The 19,735-nt window shown below is 33.8% G+C and overlaps 1 protein-coding gene across 1 annotated transcript in view; it reads left to right on the top strand.

Moving 5' to 3' along the window:
• Nucleotides 1-19,735, top strand: part of LOC105490028 (unc-13 homolog C) — a 699,235-nt gene that overhangs the window by 162,952 nt on the left and 516,548 nt on the right. The window contains exons 3-4 of the mRNA XM_011755257.3: nt 14,854-14,876; nt 15,457-15,521. Coding sequence (XP_011753559.2) covers nt 14,854-14,876; nt 15,457-15,521 — 88 coding nt within the window. The remainder of the gene's footprint in view (nt 1-14,853; nt 14,877-15,456; nt 15,522-19,735) is intronic.

The raw sequence follows: 19,735 nt of genomic DNA, 5'->3' as shown, positions 1-19,735 counted from the left end.
ACAAAGAACTTAAACAAATTTACAAGAAAAAAACAACCCCATCAAAGAGCGGGCAAAGGATATGAACAGATAATTGTCAAAAGAAGACATTTATGTGGCCAATAAATATATGAAAAAAAGCTCATCATCACTGGTCATTAGAGAAATGTAAATCAAAACCACAATGAGATACCATCTCATGACAGTTAGAATAGCGATCATTAAAAAGTTAGGAAACAATAGATGCTGGAGAGGCTGTAGAGAAGTAGGAGTGCTTTTACACTGTTGGTGGGAGGGTAAATTAGATCAACCATTGTGGAAGACAGTGTGGCGATTCCTCAAGGATCTAGAAGCAGAAATACCATTTGACCCAGCAATCCCATTACTGGTTCTTGCTATGTTTATTGCGGCACTCTTCACAATACCCAAGACTTGGAACCATCCCAAATGCCCATCAGTGATAGACTAGATAAAGAAAAATGTGGCACTTTAATAAAGTCTCAGGATACAAAATCAGTACAAATGTCAGCAGCATTTCTATCCACCAACAAGGTCCAGGTTGAGAGTGAAATCAAGAACATAATCCCATTCACAATGGCCACAAAGAAAATGAAATACCCATAAATACAGCTAATGAAGGAGGTGAAAGATTTCTACAAGAACTACAAAACACTGCTAAATAAATCAGAGACGACACAAATAAATGGAAAAACATTCTATGTTCACAGATTGGAAGAATTAATATCATATGAATATTTATTTTTATATCCTTAATTTATTTGCTATAACTTTCTACTTCACAAAACTTTGTTTTTTCATTTGTTTCAGACATATTTAGAATTGTTTTAAAATATTTTGTTTTATTGGCATTAGAATCCTTGTCTTGTCATCCTAACATCTGTGTCTTCACATATGCATCTGTTGATTGTCTTTCCTCATTTCCTTTGATATCTCCCTGGTTCTTGCTATGACAAGTAATTTTTGCTGGAAACCTGAACACTTGGGGTGTTATGTTTAAGACTTTGGATCTTATTAAAATCTCGTGTTTTAGCAGGCACGGTTTGACATTTCTCAAGTGATTGAAAGGGAGCTCTGATTCATTTCTACCAGGTCGAGTTGGAAGTCCAGGTTCTTTAGTCTGCCCCCACGGATACCTAAGTGAGAAGGGCTTTATGTTACTGCTGGTAATGGCTGGGAGTTGAGACTTCCCACTGAGTCTTTGCTTACAGAACCCTAGTTGGGAGGGAAATTAGTACCTAATTGCTGCTTCCCATCACTGTTATCAGGGGAGTAACCTCATTACTACTGAGAAATGGTCAAAGTCCTGACTCTCAACTAAGCCTCTCAACTAGGTCATTCTCTTACTTGAAAACAATCTGTGATTCCACATTCCTCCTCTAACACCATTCCAGTGAGGAAGAGAGGGCATATCAATACTGCTTCTTTTGGGTGGAAGTTCAGGCTTTGAGTCCCAAAATCAATAGCTAATCTACCATCTTTTCTGCAATTTTCAGAGTTTATCATATTTTATATATAATGACCAGAGTTGTTTGTTGCATTTGATGGGAGTAATAGGGAGAGTAGGTCTATTTTTCCTGGAAGCGGAAGTTCCACTCATGAATTTTACATTGTTAAAGCACAGTTTTATCACAGGGTGAATACAGTTGGCCAGATACGTACATACGTACATACATCCACACTACTGGATTAACTGCAAAATGTTCTTTGGGATTTTACTCATCCATGATACTGGTATGTCATCTTACCATGTACTTTCTTTTCTGACTTCAGTGTCAAGCTTATACTAGCATTAGAAAATTAATTAGGTGCATATCTTTCTGTATCCTACTTCTATAGTCAAATTTATACTACTTTGAAGTTACCCATTTTATAAATATTTGTTAAAATTTATCTAATAATTTAAAATGTTAGATATTCTTTCATAGGGAGAATTTTCTACTGATTCAATTTCTTTGATAATTGATATTGTATTTAGTTTTTCTATTTTTTTTGAGTAAATTTTGGTAATTTATATTTTTAAGAAAATTTTTATTTTGATAATTTTAGAAAATTACCCATTTTCTTAAGTTTGAGCATTAATTGGCATAAAGATGTGTATTTCATTCTCCCAGAACTTTTCAAAATCTTTACTGTACCTTTAATTATATCCCTTTACGTAATAATATTATTTATATGTACATTCTATTAATCAGTGCTGCCTAAGATTTATACTTCCATTAAAGCTTAAGAAAGTCTTTATTTATACCGATTTTTCCATATCATAAGTTCACATTATTATTTCTGTTTTTTTGTACTGTTTTTTTTTTGCCTTGAGTTTATACTGTGGCTTTTGTTTTTAGCTTCTTGAGTTGCACTTACTTAAACTGATCTATTTTACCTTTTTGTTATATTTTAAACAAAGTTTTAAGGTTGTAATCTTTCTTTTATTACATTAGATTTATCTCACAAATATATGTATGCATGTGATGTGTTTTAGTGCATTTAATTTTAATTTTTATTAATATTTTATTGCCATCATGATTTTTTTCCTATAAATTAAGGCATGCTTAAAAGTTTCCAAATGTAGTTTTTATTTTTGTTTATGTTGTATTTTGTTTTGTTATATTTTAATCACCATTGTTGATTTCTTATTTGATTGGTCTTTCTGATATTACTTCTATGGAATATATTGAGGCTTCTTCATGGCCAGGTACATAATTAATTTTTAATAGTATTTTACATGTAAAGAATAAACGTATTTCAGTTTGCTATGAATTCTGAACTTACATCTAAATTTGGCACAGGCCTAAGATTCCTATTTTCATAAGCAAATGTTTTCCATTCATGTTCCCAGGTGGAAAGAAAGTTTCCTTCTGTTTCTCCACTTCATAGATAATTCTTATCTCACGCTTTTATATTTTATTAGTGTTTTTAATAATATTCTTTCTGGTTTTATTCATGTAGTTTTAGAAAGTTATAGCTTTTCTTGTATACAGATTCTATTGCACCTGGGTTTACCTCTACTGTAAAAGTTGCATGACCGATGGTGTTATTTATCTTGGTTTTCAACTGTTGCATCCCCTATCCCTAGCACAATGCCTAGAGCTTAGGGGCACTTGGGGGATGGGAAATGAATCAACGAATGAAATGTTTCAATATTCCTGTGAGCAATTTTGATTTTTACTCCACTCAAGATTAGTTTTGAGTTGCTTCTTCATTTGTAAGGATTGGGAGATTATGTTTGATTTTGAGCTTAGATATATTTTAAAGTTTAATGAATCATGTTACCTACTATTTGTGTGTCTGTATGGAATTTTGGTATATGTGGACCAGAGGGAAGAAACCTTCCATATGATATCTTATTTTGCTTTATTGTCTGGCAAACTAGAGTGGATTTTTAAAAACAGAAAATAAAATTTTGATCGTGCTATATGTCATTCTCATGCTTGAAAACATTGTGTGATCCCACATTGCAATTAAGATATAATTTATATTCCTTAATACAGTAGTCTCCCTGATCTATTATTAACTTTCCATGGTTTTAGTCATCCAAGGTCAACAGTGGTCCAAAAATATTCAGTGGAAAATTCCAGAAGTTAATGATGAGTAAATTTTAAGTTATATCCCTTCTGAGATAGGTAGTGAAATTTTATGCATTCTGCTTTGTCCTGCCTAGGACGTAAGCTATCCCTTTCTTTAGCATATTCATGCTGTATACACTATCCATAGTTAGGCACTCAGTAGTCATCTCAGTTATCAGATCTAAACAATGTAGCATGTATAGAGTTTGGTGCTATCCCTGGTTTTAGACATGCACTGGAGTTCTTGGAACATATCCCCCCATGGATAAGGGCTGATTACTGTAAAATGTATGACTTCTATGTTATGAACCTATTGACCTTCCTTTCATTTCTTAAAATTGTTTATTGTTGCACTCCCATATCTCAGTCCCTAATGCTCTATGCTCTTTCAAGCTTCAATGCCTTTTGAAAGCCTTTTTACTTTGCCAAGAATACCTTCACACATCGACAAAACCCACCCCTCTCCCTGATGAGTCATTCCCAAACACAATGTTCTCCATGGCTGAAGAGGGGCTGTCTTCTCTGTGCTCCCATATCACTTTGTTCATATCTTTAACATCCCTATGATATTGAACTGTCATTGAAATTCAGGTTTTTTAGATGACCCTGAGGCCGTAAGTGAGTGATCAATGGTATGTGAGATATGAGTTAAATCAGCATTAATCTCTCAGCCCTCACCCAGTTGCATCCAGAAGTACGTCTGAAATATGCACCATCCACAGGTACTTCCTCTGACCTGGAAGCCTGTGCTCATTATTAATAATTCACAAGACAGTTTAAGGAATTCAATAAAAGGAAAGATAAAGTTATTTGCAGACTATCTAGCATACAGTAGGTACTCTGTGAAGGCTCATGACAGCTCAGCAACCCTCTGATTTCATTAATGATTTTTCTTTGCACTGTTTTTGGCTCCCATGTGATGACTTTCAGGCATACTACATGTGTTTCAAAGTCAAAACTCTTTTAATATGGTGACAAATAGAGCAAACGATTTCCAAAGAAGATAACGAATTATATTATCACCAGTGGGAAATTTATACTGTGTTATCATTGAAGAACTTCAGAGCAAAGACGTTTAAGGGAATTCCTAAACCAGATAGGATGGAACTCTATTTACATACAAACTTGGAGATCTCGTCTGTTCAAATTTCCTTCAAAAAGTGTGTTACAATAGAGGTGAAACATCAAGGGAGAAAATACATTTTTACTTTTATCTTAGAAGACTGTAAATTGACTATATTTATCCATCTTAATCTTAAATGTAGGCATTAGGTATTATGAATATTTATTTTTGGTGGTAACTGGTGAATAAACATTCCTTGTTTTAGTGACAATTTACTACACATGCCAAAAGATATCACCGAATTTAGAGCTACAATGTTTAGATAGATGCTGATCAAATATTCTTATTGTACTTATATATGAAGGAAAACTGAGGGTTAGGGAGATGATATATTTCCTTAGATTACATTCAGATTTACTTCTTAGGGATGCTCACACAAGAGACACACATATATTATTTGTATTTCTACATACTGAGAATTTTGGTTTTACAGGTCACCATGCAGCATGGTTGAAGAGAATAGTGCTGTTCGCTGAGTAAATATTTTATCCATTTTTTTATTTTAAATTGTTTGTGGAGTTTGAAGACATTAAAATTGTATAGCCACTGCAACCTTCCTTTAATCCCATTTATAGGGGTGGTTTCACTATAAAGTAGATGGATGTACTGTGGTCCCGCATTAACGACATTAAATTGCTGAGCTGCAAAATGAACCTGTTGTGAGATGATATGTGCCTTCTAAGACTAGGAACATTGGGAGCAGCATTATAGGGAGCACACAGCATGTAATTACAGACATTTTACCACAATTTTGCTAAGCAGAACAACTGTATGGAGAATAAAAGGCAATTTATCAGTGAACAAAGACTGTGTGTGTATGTGTATTTACTGTATCTATCTATACAGACAATATCTGTATATACATATAGGATTATCTACATAAGTATATATGTTTTATATGTATATTATACTGCCCCTTGAGTAATAGCCAAGATTTTTGCCTATTGTATACATTTTACATTTTATTCTTTCCCCAGTTTTATTAAGGCATAGTTGACAAATAAATTAGATATTTCAAGGTGTTAAAACATAATGATTTGATATCCATATGCATTGAGAAATTATTACCACAATAAAAGTAACTAATATATCCATCACTATACTGAGTTGTGTGTGTGTGTGGGAGGGGGGTGGTAAGGACACTTATGTACTATATTAACACATTTCAAGAAAACAATGCAGTATTATGGGCTATAGCTGTCATGCTGTGTATTAGATCCCCAGAATTTATTCATCTTATAACTAAAAGTTTGTACAGTTCGACCAAAAACTCATTTTCCACACCCCCAGCCCTGGCAACCACTGTTCTATTCTCCACTTTTAGGAGTTCAGCCTTTTTTTTTTTTTTTTTTTGAGATTTTACTTATAAGTGAAATAATACTTGTCTTTCTTTTTCTGCCTTATTTCACCCAGTATATGTCCTCTAGATTAATCAATCTTGTCATGAATGGCAGGAGATTTTTTTCTTTTTAATGGCTGAATAATCATCTATGTGTGTGTGTGTGTGTGTGTGTGTGTGTATACACATATATACACATAACATTATCTTCATCTGCTGACAAATAGGTTGTTTTTAATACCTTGGCTATGGTGAATAATTCTGCAATGAATATGGCAGTGCAGATATCTCTTCAACATGCTAATCTCATTTTATTTAAATTTATAACTATAAGTGAGATTGCTGGATTGTTATGGTTGTTCTGTTGTTATGTTTTTGAGGAACCTCCATACTGCTTTACTTAATGGCTGTCCCAATTTATATTTCCACCATCAATGTACAAGAGTTCCTTTTTGTCCACACCATTACCAACACATTATCTCTTGTGTTTTGATTATAACTATTCTAACAGGTGTGAGGTGATATCTCATTGTGGTTTTGATTTGCATTTCTCTGCTAGTTAATGATATTGAGTACCTTTTAAAATGTTTATTAGCCATTAATGTCTTTTTTGAAAAAATGTCTGTTTAGACCCCTCGCCAATTTATTAATCAAGGTGTTTGTAATTTTGCTATCGAGTTCTGTGAGTTTCTTATATATTTTGGATATTGACCCTTTATCAGACATATGGTTTGCAAATATTTTCTCCCATTTCATAGGTTTCCTTTTCATTTTGCCGATTGTTTCCTTTGCTGTGCATAAGCTTGTTAATTTGATAAACCTGTTTATGTTTTATTTTGTTGCCTGCATTTTCAGTGTCATATCCAAAGAAATTATTGCTATCATGGCCAATATGTTGCCAATGGTCAATTTTCCTTAAACTTTTGTCTTGAAGCTTTATAGGTTCACATCCTACATTTAAGAATCCATTCCAAGTTAATATTTATATGGTATAAAATAAGGGTCCAATTGTATTCTCTTATATGTGGGTATCTGATTTTTCCAATAACATTTATTGAAGAGACAGTCCTTTCCCCACTGTGTATTCTTGGCACCTTCATCAAATATTAGTTTGTCATATGTCTGTGGTTTTATTTCTGAGCTCTTTTCTGTCTGTGTGTCAATTTTTATTCTGGTACCGTATTGTTTCAATTACTATAGCCTTGTAATATAGCTTGAAATCATGCCCCCAGCTTCGTTCTTTTCTCTCAAGATTGCTTTGGCTATTCTGGGCTTTTTTATGGTTCCATATAAATTTTTGATTTTTTTTTCTGTTTCTGTTAAAAAAAAAAAAAGCCATTGGAATTCTTTGGAATTCTGGTAGAGATTCCTTTGACTCTGAAAGCCTTTGAAAAGGGCCATTGGAATTTTGGTAGAGATTCCTTTGAATCTGTAGGTCATTTAAAATGCAAGCATTTTAGGAATATCAGTTTTTCCATGGGCAGGTACACTGAACATCTTTCCATTTATTTGTGTTTTCTTCAATTATTTCATCAACGTCTTATAGTTTTCAGTGTAGTCTTATAGCTTCCATTGTACAGATCTTTCACCTTCTTCATTAAATTTATATCTAAGTATTTAACATTTTGATATTGTAAATGTTAATTTTTAAAATTTCTTCTTTAAGATGGGGTCTCACTCTGTCAGCAAAGTAAGCTGGAATGCAGTGGTGTAATCACTGCTAACTGCAGCCTTGACTTCCCAGGCTCAGGTGATCCTCCCAAATCAATCTCCTGAGTAGCTGGGACTACATGCATGTGCCACCATGCCATGCAAATTTTTTTGATTGTTTGTAGAGACTGGTTTTGCCATGTTGCCCACCGTTTTAATATTCTTTTTTCAAATAGTTTGTTATATTAGTGTGTAGATTTTTTTTATCATGACACTTTAAATTTGTTTATTAGTTTTAAGTTTTTTGGTGGAGTCTTTAGGGTTTTCCATATATTAGATATTGTCAACTGTAAACAGAAACAATTTACTTCTTCATTTTTTTATTTGGAAGCCTTTTATTTATTTTTTCTTGCCTTATTTCTCCAGTGAGAACTTCTAGTACTATGCTGGATAGAAGTGATGAGAGTGGGAGCCCTTGTCTTGTTTCTGATCTTAGGGGAAAATCTTTCAGCTTTTCACTGTTGAGTATGATGTTAGCTATGGGCTTATTGTATATGGCTTTTATTATATACCGGTACATTTCCTCTATACCTAATTTGCTGAGAGTTTTTATCATGAAATGACGTTAAATTTTGTCAAGAGCTTTTTCTGCATCTATTCAGATCATTACATAACTTTCATCCTTCATTCTTTTATTTTGGTGTATCACTTTTTTTTTTTAACTTTAAGACAGGGTCTCACTCTGTCACCTGGGAGTGCAGTGGCACAATAGGCTCACTGCAACCTCAATATTCTCAATCAGTCCTCCCATCTCAGCCTCCCCAGTAGCTGGGAGTAGAGGTGTACACCATTATGCTTAGCTAATTTTTGTATTTTTAGTACAGGTGGTGTCTTGCCCCAGTTGGTTTTGTCCAGGCTAGTCTTGAACTCCTGGGCTCTAGTGATCTGCCCACTTGGGCCTCCCAAAGTGTTTTGATTACAGGCATGAGCCACTGCACCCAGCCATGTGTGACATTTATTGATTTGCATTCATTGAAACATCCTTGCATCCCAGGGATAAATTTCATTTGATCATGGTGTATGATCCTTTTACTGTGCCATTGCATTTGGTTTGCTAGCATTTTGTTGAAGACTTTTTGCATCTATGTTCATCAGGAATAATGGCCTGTAATTTTCTTGTAGAATCCTTGTCTGGCTTTGGTGTGAGTGATGCTGGCCTGTAAAATGAGGCGTACGTATTATCTCCTCTTCAGTTTTTTGGAAGAGTTTGAGAAATATTGGTGTTAAATCTTGGCACACAATGAAGCTCTCTTGTAATGGGATTTTCTTTGTTGAGAGACAATTGATGACTACTTCCATATTGTTATTCATTATTGGTCTGCTCAGATTTTCTCTTTCTTTGTGATTCAGTATCGGTAGGTTGTGTGTTCTAGTAATTTATCCATTTTTTCCAGGTTATTCAATTTGATGGCATGTAATTATTCTTAGCAGTCTCTTAAGATCCTTTGTAGTTTTGTGCTGCCAGTTGTAATGTTGCTCCTCCATTTATAATTTTATTTATTTGATCCATTTCCCTTATTTTCCTTGTGAGTCTAGCTAAGAGTTTGACAATTTTGTTTATATTTTCCAAAAAAAAAAACCCTCTTAGTTTCATCTATCTTTTCCATTGGCATTGTAGTCTCTATTTCATTTATTCCTTCTGTAATCTTTATTATTTCCTTAGTTCTGCTGACTTTGGGCTTAGTCTGTTTTGTTTTTTATCTAGTTCCGTGAAGTAAAAAATTAGGTTGTTTATTTGAGACCTTTTTTTAAATGTGGTTATTTATTACTGTATCCCTCTTAGAAGTGCTTTTGCTATATCCCGAAAGTTTTGGTATATTGTGTTTCTATTTTCGTTTGTCTCTAAATATTTATTTATTTCACCTTTGACCCATTGGTTCTTCAGGAGTGTGTTGTTTTATTTCCACATATTTGTGGATGTTCTAAAATTCTTCCTGTTATTGATTTCTACTTTCAATATTGTGGTCAGAAGAGACACTTGATATGATTTCAATGTTTAAATTTGTTAAGATGTGTTTTGTGGCTTGAAGACTTTTCCAAAATGGACTCTACAGGAATACATATTCTGTTGCTGTGGGGTAGAATGTTGTGTCATTTTAAAATATTTTAAGCAATATGATTATTAAATAACAGAATCTTGGAAAATTTAAGAGAATATGAATGAATATATTAACCTATTACTGAAGATTAATAACATTATGGTGATATTCTTTTCAAGTCTTTTTCTATATATAACTTTTTGTTTTTACATAGTCACCTTATAACCTCAAGTAACCTCAAACATGAGGTTACTTCCTAATTTTTATTTTGTACATCAGAAACATTTTCTATATTTTTATTTAGTCTCTAAATGCATTGATTTTAATGGTCACAGGTTAGTGCGTCGAAGTCATAGAACATAATTTTCAACCCATAGTTCTATATTTAATCATGTATGCTTTTCCAATTTTTTTGTAGTAAATAATGAAACAGTGCCAATCTTAACACTTTTTAGTATTTAAATTATATGTTTGCGAGGGTTGCCATAACATAATATCAAAAATTGAGTGACTTAGAATAGCAGAAATTTATTCTCAGAGTTCTGGAGGTGGATGTCAACTATCAAGGTGTTGGCAGGGCCATACTCCTTCTGAAGGAACTAGGGGAGAATCTGTTGTGACCTCTCCCCAAGTTTCTGAGAGTTGCTTGGCTTGTGGAAGCATCACTAATCTTTATTGTGTGTGCATCTATCTCCAGATTCCCCCCCGCCCTTTTTTTTTTTTTTTTTTTTTTTTTTTTGAGACGGAGTCTTGCTCTGTCACCAGGCTGGAGTACAGTGGCACAATCTCGTTTCACTGCAACCTCTGCCTCCCAGGCTCAAGCGATTCTCATGCCTCAGCCTCCCAAATAGCTGGGATTACAGGCATGCACCACTACACCCAGCTAATTTTTGTATTTTTAGTAGAGACAGGTTTTCACTATGTCAGCCAGGCTGGTCTCAAACCCTTGACCTCATGATCTGCCCGCCTCACCCTCCCAAAGTGCTGGGATTACAGGTGTGAGCTACCACGTCTGGCCCAAATTTCCCCTTTTTATAAGAACACCAGTCGTATTGGATTGTGAGTCCACCCTACTCTATTATGACCTGTTTTAACTAGTTCCATCTGCAGTGATTCTATTTCTAAACAAGGCCATATTGTGAAGTACTGGACGTTAGGACTTGAACATTTAAATTGGGAGAGGTGGAACACAATTCAACCCATAACAAAAATAATTTCCTTAGCACCAGTTTCCAAAAGTGGAATTTTCCTGTCAAAACAGCCTATTGATAGACATGTTTTGAAAGTTTTTTTAAAAACTTATATTATTACAATTTTCATGCTCATCAACTACGCATGATAGTGTTTGATTAATAATATTCTCAACAGCCTTGGAAATTATTTTAATATTATTAAAATCAATATCTTTAATCTTTGTTAATTTTGTAATCATTAGTTGTTGTTTTAGTAAAATAGATAATTTGTATGCATATTTACCATCGTTGCATCTTGTCAATTATCTATTAAGTCTAAATTTAAAAATCTCATTCAATAGGTTTATTAAATATTCCTTTCTCTTTTTACTGGTCTTTCTTCCTTTAATTATTCTATATTTAAATATTTAATGCATGTGGAACTTGGTGGCATATGTATGAGATGAGGATACAAATGAATATTATAGATACTTAACCTATTGTCTAAGCACCATTTACTGACTAGTGCTTCTCTTTGTCTTTAATAAAAATTGTTTTCTTAGTCATTAAGTTCTTGAGTATAAGGATTTCTTAATTATATTTTGTGTTTCACTTTTAATCTATTATTTTGCCAGGACTATACTGTTTTAGCTGTTACAAATTATTAATATTTTTATAGATTTATCTTATAATGCTTCTTTTACAAAATCTTAGATATTTTTACTTGTTTATTAGTCTAGTTACACTTAAAATTGGTAAAATTTCAAGTTACAGCAATCTGCTATTAGGATTTTGACTGTCAAATCTGCAAATCTGTTAGATTATAATTCTTCATCACTATATAGAAAAATGAAATAGTATTTTCCTTTATTCAGATTTTTAGATATTCCATGAAGTGGTGTAGCTTATTGAAATTGTCCATTCCAATATTTAAGAAATGGTTATTGGTCATCTTCTATATTTCAGGAATGTGGTAAAAGTTAAAAAAGAAAAAAGAATGAGATTAAAAAACAGACTACCATCAAGGATCTCAAATTCTGAAAGGATTGTAGATAAGGAAACTGGCAAAGGATGAAGATTAGCAAAGAGGAATGCACAGTGCACAATATTGAACACAGGATGACAGCAGGGAGAAGTGTCACAAGTTTCTAGAAGAGGGGTTGTGCTTCAGCTGAGTTTGGGGCATGACAGGCAGTTAACTCGATGAGGATGGAGAACAGTTGTTTCACAGAGAGGAAACAGCAATGCAAAGGCACATAGATTTCAAAGAACATGGCACAGAAACGGAACTTCAAGAATGTAATTGTGACTGAAGTTTACTATGTGAATGAGATATAATGAGTGATGAGACTGCATTTCACATGGATTTTATGTTCTTTCTTGAGGGCACTGTGTGTCATTGGTGGGTTTTAAGAAGGAGAATGACATAATTTTATCTTTTTTAGAAAGATTTCAGGGAAGAATACAGCAGGGAGACAAGAAAGCAGTCAAAGTGAACAAAAAAGGGTTCACTGGCAATAAATATGTGTTCAATGAATGAATGAAACATTGAAAGAATTGATGTATTACCAGATTTGACGGCTGAAAAGTAATTGATGACCTTGTTAAGATTACCTTTATTTAGTGGGATGGTTGAGATGGAAGACTGATATCAACGGGAGATAATGAATACAAAGTACTCATTCAAAATATTGCATATTTGAAATCAGATCTTATTTCATTGTTTTCCAAACTAGTTGCTAGTATATAGGAAATAACATTATTATTTTGCTTACGATTGACTATATAGTTACTCTGTTGACTCTTTTGTTTAATAGTTTTCCATGTGATTTTGTATGTTTTGATTACTAGATATAAAATTATAATTCTTGTAAAAACAACTTTCTATTTTGGCTTCTAATATTTATATAGTTTATTTTCATTAGTTTTAATATATTGGCCGGAATTTTCAGAAATAAATGAAAATGATGCTTTTGGACAGTTTTGTTTGCTTTTAATGATGATGGAAATGCTACTATTTCAGACATATATTGCTGACTGTAATAGTAAGACATTTTTTTAACATATTAAACTTAAAGAAGACCCATTACAATCCTATTTTAAGGAGGTTTTGAATGACTAGAAGGTTTTGATTTTTTATCAAATTACTTTTGCTCCCTATGAAAATTAAGATATGTATTTTCTGGCCAGTTGATATATCATATTAGTCATTCCATTATATTTATTTATGTATTTATTTATTTATTTTCTGAGACGGAGTCTCACTCTGTCACCCAGGCTGGAGTGCAGTGGCCAATCTCGGCTCACTGCAAGCTCCGCCTCCTGGGTTCATGCCATTCTCCTGCCTCAGCCTCCTGAGGAGCTGGGATTACAGGCACCCACCACCACGCCCGGCTAATTTTTTGTATTTTTAGTAGAGACGGGGTGTCACCGTGTTAGCCAGGATGGTCTCCATCTCCTGACCTCGTGATCCGCCCACCTCAGCCTCCCAAAGTGTTAGGATTACAGGCGTGAGCCACCGCGCCTGGCCGGTCATTCCAGTATTTTAAATAATATTTCGGGTACGATTTTCTTGAATATGGTATATTATTCTTCTGCAATAATGCTAAATTTTATTTCCTTTATTTTATATAGTATTTTAAAATGATGATGGCCATAAATTTGTCTTTTATTACTTTACAATACATTTTACCCTATTTTGCATTTGAAGATACAACCCTGAGATACTGTAAAATCTGCACCAAAATATTTACTTATGATAGTTAAGCAGTCTATACTTAATGAGTCAAGAAAAGTAATGCATTTCAGATTTTCATCAGTAAGGGTCATCATTGAGTTACATGACCTTGGACAAATTTTAATCTTTCCAGTGCTCATTTATATAAAGAAGGAGTTTGAACTAAATAAACTCCAGGGTCACTCCAACTCTAGCATTTTGCCAACTTGTATCCATAGAGAAGTTTCTCCAGTTTTATGCTAATAAGCAAAGATGAATTAATGAGTTTCAGAGCAGTAGTACTATGTGAGGTAGTGATAGACTATATCCTATGACCAGGCAAATTTAAACATGTGTTTAAAAAATGATGACGCAGTAATCCATTCTCCATCTCCTTGTACCCGTGAGCAGTTGGACCTGGAAAATGTTGGCCCTATGATTTATCTTAAATTGCATCTGAAGGCTGTAGACCAAGCCCCCTTCACTGTTTTGTTCAGCTCATCTGAAACATTAGATGTAAAGAGCACCAGATGGGAGATCAGGAGCCCTGGATTTGTGTCTCTCTTCTGCCATTTACTAGCTTTGTGATCTTAATCAAGTCACTTAACCTCTTTAGGCATCAGTTTTCTTATTTGTAAGATGGACTCAACTTAATCTTTTAGCTCGTAAACTCTATGAGATGAGAAGCCATAAATAAATAATCTCTTAATAAAACAACTTTAATCTATATAGTCATCTGAGGTTTACTTTCCCAAATATTCATCTCATTGATTCTATCAATAATGTTGCAAGTCAATTAGTCAAAGTATTGGTGATCGTATTTCAGAGTTGGATCTAGGCTGTTGACTCCAAAGAGTTTGGTAGCTTACCCAATGTGTCTAGTAAGTGGCAGAGCTTCAGTTGGAGCCCAGGACTTCTGATTCTTCAACTGTGTTCTTTTCTTAATATGACACATTGTCTTTCATTAAATCCTGTAATCATTTTTATACTTTTCAAGCATTCTATTACATTTCCCCGCTCTTTAAATTATGAGAACCCACTATCTTTGTTCCCTTGGTGCTCAACCTTGAAACTGTTTGTTTATAATTTTAAACAATGTAACATATTAACACTCTGTTCATGTATGTGTTTGAACGATTTCTTGAAAAGTACTCCATCTAACATTTATCCCTTCTTTTCCTGATTCTCTTTCAGATAGCAGTTCTGTGGATGAAAAGGTTTTAAATCATACTTATTCTTCCCTCCTGAGGGATCTTGTCTTTTGTACATGTTTGTTTGTGACATATTAGACCTGTTTGATTCCTCTGTTTTAGTTTTGAAATGTGCATGATATCCCAGCTTTCCATTATTTGGTTGTCCTTTAAGTGTGCCCCTGATAATGTTGCATTTATGGAGAGGTCACACCTTGCCAGTTGCGCTTACCTTAGCTATACTTGCCAACCTAGGGGTCTGCTACGGTCAAACACAGCATCTTTTCTTCAGTCTGGCTAAACATGACCTTTCTGACTGATTCATGATCTTTATTGCACATATCAAGTTTTAAGGGCAAACAGCATTTGGAATATGACATATTTTCCTGGGCTCTGCCAGTGCATTTGTTTAAATGCTGACAGCTAATTTCAAAACGTGTACTCATAAAAACATAGCAGCTTTGACTTGGAGCTGACCCTGCTTAGCATCTGTCATACTAGGTGTTACGTGTGTAGTGCAGTTGACCTGTGTCCCGATTTCATGTACATAAAACTGTAGTATGCTAAAAGCCTGTTTGTTTTGTTTTTCTCTCACTCTTCATTTAAGGCTCGAATAGTAAGCGGCAATGATTTGGATGCTTGCAAATTCTCTGCACTCCAGGTGTGTGGTGGGTAAGTATCTTCATATCTTTGTAATTTATTCCATTCATCAATGGCCCTTGGCTGTGCTCTCAACATATATGCTTTGAATGCAGGATGCTGCATGATTAACTAGGCTCATTGTTACTTTATTTCACAATAAAGTCAACATTACAGTGTTTTCTTAAAAAAAGTTAACTCTAAAATGATTCTAAAAATATGAATATGTGTATAATTATATATATATGTCAAAATCACCTAACCAGTTTAACTGTTAACTTTAACATGACATACCCAAATACAACCACATACTTTTACATGATTGAATTCATATTGATACAATTAATGCTCTCTTTCCATTTGCTTGTTTTCATAATTATATATGTGCATGAACTTTTTCATATCAATAACTCAATGAATGTAATCTATACTATTCTTTTTCACAGTTGCATAGTATTACATTTAACATAAGTATCAAAGTATTTAAAATGTAATCACAAAAATCATGTATGAAATTTATTTTCTGTGTAAAACATTCAAGCAGTCTCGTCTTTAATGGTAAAAGTTACACACTGGCATCAGTGTGGCATGAATGTTCATAGGCATTTTGCTGCATGTTTGCAATACATATCTATGTTGATATAAAATAAGTAGTTTTGCATGGTGATATTTTTTGCATTTTAACATAAAACAGTCCACTCCGTGTAAATAAATAAGCATGAATTTAATGCTGACTTCGTATCTATGCTGTTATAATTGTTCTATACATAATGACTCACTTAATCTTTACAATGGCCATAAAAGGTAAGTACTATTTTGACTCTCTTTTTAAAAATGAGGAAACCAATCCACAAAGCGCTTATGAAATGTTTCCTTAAGACAGCTAGCGAGTGGCAAAATCAGTATTCAAGCTCAGTTAATCTAATTCCAGAGCCTATAATCTCAATTGAAATGCCTCATTGCCTCTGCAGCTTGCTGTTCTCTTTTTTTCCATTTAATAACAAATGCCTTGCAAAATTATCTACTTTATTATTTTGAAGTGGTGCAAATATTTGAAAACATTCATACAACATGTTTTATTCTTCTGTTGGTGGGTTTTCAAAATTATTTCGAATTCATAATTGTAAATTATGACATAATTGTAGATACTATGATAAATATAATAGATTTTAAAAGTGTAATTTGTGGATCAATGCTTATACACAGTTTTTATATTCATATATACTTCTTTATATATGAATATATAGACATATCTATATAATTGATTATATATCTGTCTATATAGATTTTTTTTTTAATTGAGACCAGGTTTTGTCATGTTATTCAGGCTGGTCTTGAACTCCTGAGCTCAGGTGATCCACCCACCTTGGCCTCCCAAAGTGCTGGGATTACATGCATGAGCCACCGTCCCTGGCCAATAATTTAAATCTATATACATACATATGTATATTAGAGGTTTTATGCTGAAATTTGAATACATTGATGTACAGTATAAATAGAAGCAAAATTTAGAGCCATGTTTTAGTTTTTTTATCTAGGCAAAAATTTCACAGTTCTGTTTTATAATGCACTCAGTTTTTCAAAATAATTTTATTGTTAAATACATCCACATGCTCCTACTTATTTCAAATAAAATATTTGTAAGATTTAAAGTGTTAAATTTAAAACTCCTACAAATTAATATATATGTATCATTTTAATTTTGATTTTTCCAAATAGAAGTGATTAAGATGTTATTTCTGTTACATCTTTAACTTCAATGTCCTTGAAATAAACATGTGAAGAATTGCTCTCATTCATATTCTAATGTTAAAGTAATTTAAATAAGTTATAAAACCAGTTGTGGTAAAAGATCACTATGAATTATTCAGAGAAATTAAGGTAGTAAATAAACTACTGTCTCTACTACAACACCACGAATACTGCGTCTTTAGGTTTACCAGCAATAATAATTTGACAACTAAATAAAATGTTTGTCTTAGGAGATAATTAAGTTGAATTCTAATTTAATTATGAAAAATGTTGGTACATAGTGTCACGCACCTGGAGGTTTATCTGAGTTTATGATGTTATAGATTCTGCACCTCCTCCTCACCTACAGCATCTATCACTTTGTAAAAGTTTGATTTGCTAACTCTGTCTAAATATGGACTTAATCCTTGTCAGAACGAGAGTTAATCTACATCCATGCTTTTGTTAAGCACATGCAGTATAAATGTCTGGCTAAAATAGTTTCTCTTTACATTTCGAATAGATCTTTCCACACTGTTACATTTTCTGAAAATGCCTCTTTCAACGACTTTCTAAGAGATTTTGGAACTGTGATAGTATGGGAAGGGGGTGATAGCTTTCAGTCATCAAGACAATTTATCATTGCCTGAATGCTTATTTTAAAGAACCGGAAGGATACATTTACATATGAGCCTTCAATCACAGGCTCTTTCAGAAAGATGTGCTTATTTTAATTTTTCTATAAATATTTTAAATATATTTTTAAAATAAAATGAAATACGATTTAAATATAACAACTTCTATCATCCTAAAAAACTATGACTAGGGCAGAATTTCAAAATATGGAGTCATTACTTTTCTATTACAATGCTGCTAAATTCTTCACTTTTCTACCTTTGCCATCCCCAATCAGTTCAGAGCCAAACCACATTCATCCTTTCCTTAGTTTACTCAAGTGTCAATGAAAGAATAATCTATACACAGTAAAACAAATTAATAAGCTATATACACTGAAACCAGATAATGAAATTAATAATTCTGCTTTCTGATTTCTGCTTAGCTGTCTGTACATTTCCTATAAGTGTTGGCAGAAAAGACATGGTAAATTTCATTCTGTTTTTCCTATCTGTGACGATAAAAGTTCAGACAGGCTCTGGGGAAAAACTGGAAGAGGGAGAGAGAAGAGGTGACAGAAAAATAAAAGGGGCAAGAGAAAGTGGGAAGGACACATGTTTTGGTGAAATCAATGAATTTAACATTTATACCCTTGAGTGGTTTTATAAGATTTTGTTAACTTTTGTCATCTGTGTCAGCAAGGAGTCATACACAAAGCACACAGCAACTCAGTGTGAAAAGTACAAGAGGTTTATTGGGCAGAAATGTCTCAGAGATAAAATGGAGAGATAGCAGAAGTAGGTGAGAAGAGCCGTTGGACCATGACACAGTTCTTACGTTTGCGAAAGTATATGGAGTAGGAAGGAGAATTGGGTATGAAAAGCCTGAAATTGACTATACTGAGGATAAAAGAAAGTCATTCAGACAAATGGAGAGAAAAGTTTGCTTACTAGTGGAGTCTTTCATTGGGTACAAGTGGCCAGGTCTGTTATCTCCACCAAGTTTAGCCATTGGTTGGGAGCAGCTTGGGGAGGGTGTAGCCTCGGGGTGAATGCTGCAGTGGATACTGCAGGTGTGGCAGCTGGAGGCTCTTACCCAACTATCCTGCTGTCAGCAGATTCTCTCTAAGGGGTATCTGAGTGATACATGCCCATGGTTACACAGCATCAATTTGATGAAACTACTTTTACTCAATGATAGTGAACAGAGTCACATGAGTACCTTCTCCAAATGTGAAACAAGATTTTAATTAGAATAACACTCCTTTGGTGCTTTCATTGTATATGACTTAAGTTTCCCTTTCCCTTGACATTTGTAGTTAGAGCTCCACTGGTTGAATTATAAGAAGCATTGCAACGTGTGTGTGTGTGTGTGTGTGTGTGTGTGTGTGTGTGTGTGTGTGTGTGTGTGTATGTTGGTGTTTGTCTATTCTCGAAGTACCAGACTTGCATGCACCACAATTTGGGCAAGTCTATAAAACAGTGGTAGGATTAGGGAAAAACAATTTGGGGAGGATGTTATCATCTGTATTTTCTTTCTTCACTAGTGATTCAAATTCTTCTCTGCAGTACTGTTCTCATGGCACTAAGTTCTTTGAGCCTATGTGAAATTCCTCTGTCCATGGTTCTGATCTAGGTGGGTGACTTCTGTTCAACCTCAATCAGAATGATTGAACCTTTTCAGGAAAGAGGCAGTGGTTACAGAAGTGAAATAATGCAGACAGATAAAAATGAAGAGACACTGTTAAAAGGAAGGACAATTATCACCAGGAACAACTATCTTGGTAAATGTGAACAAGCTAATTTTCATCCAAAGTCCTATACAATTCCATTGTTTTTCTTAAATTTACCTTAATTAAAATACCAATTTTTGTTTCTGTTGTAGAACCCAATGTCAGCTAG

This window comes from Macaca nemestrina, chromosome 7, assembly GCF_043159975.1.
Source record: "Macaca nemestrina isolate mMacNem1 chromosome 7, mMacNem.hap1, whole genome shotgun sequence".
NCBI classification, from domain to species: domain Eukaryota; kingdom Metazoa; phylum Chordata; class Mammalia; order Primates; family Cercopithecidae; genus Macaca; species Macaca nemestrina.
Note: the sequence above shows the minus strand (reverse complement) of the source record. Positions and strands in the feature narration are given on the sequence as shown.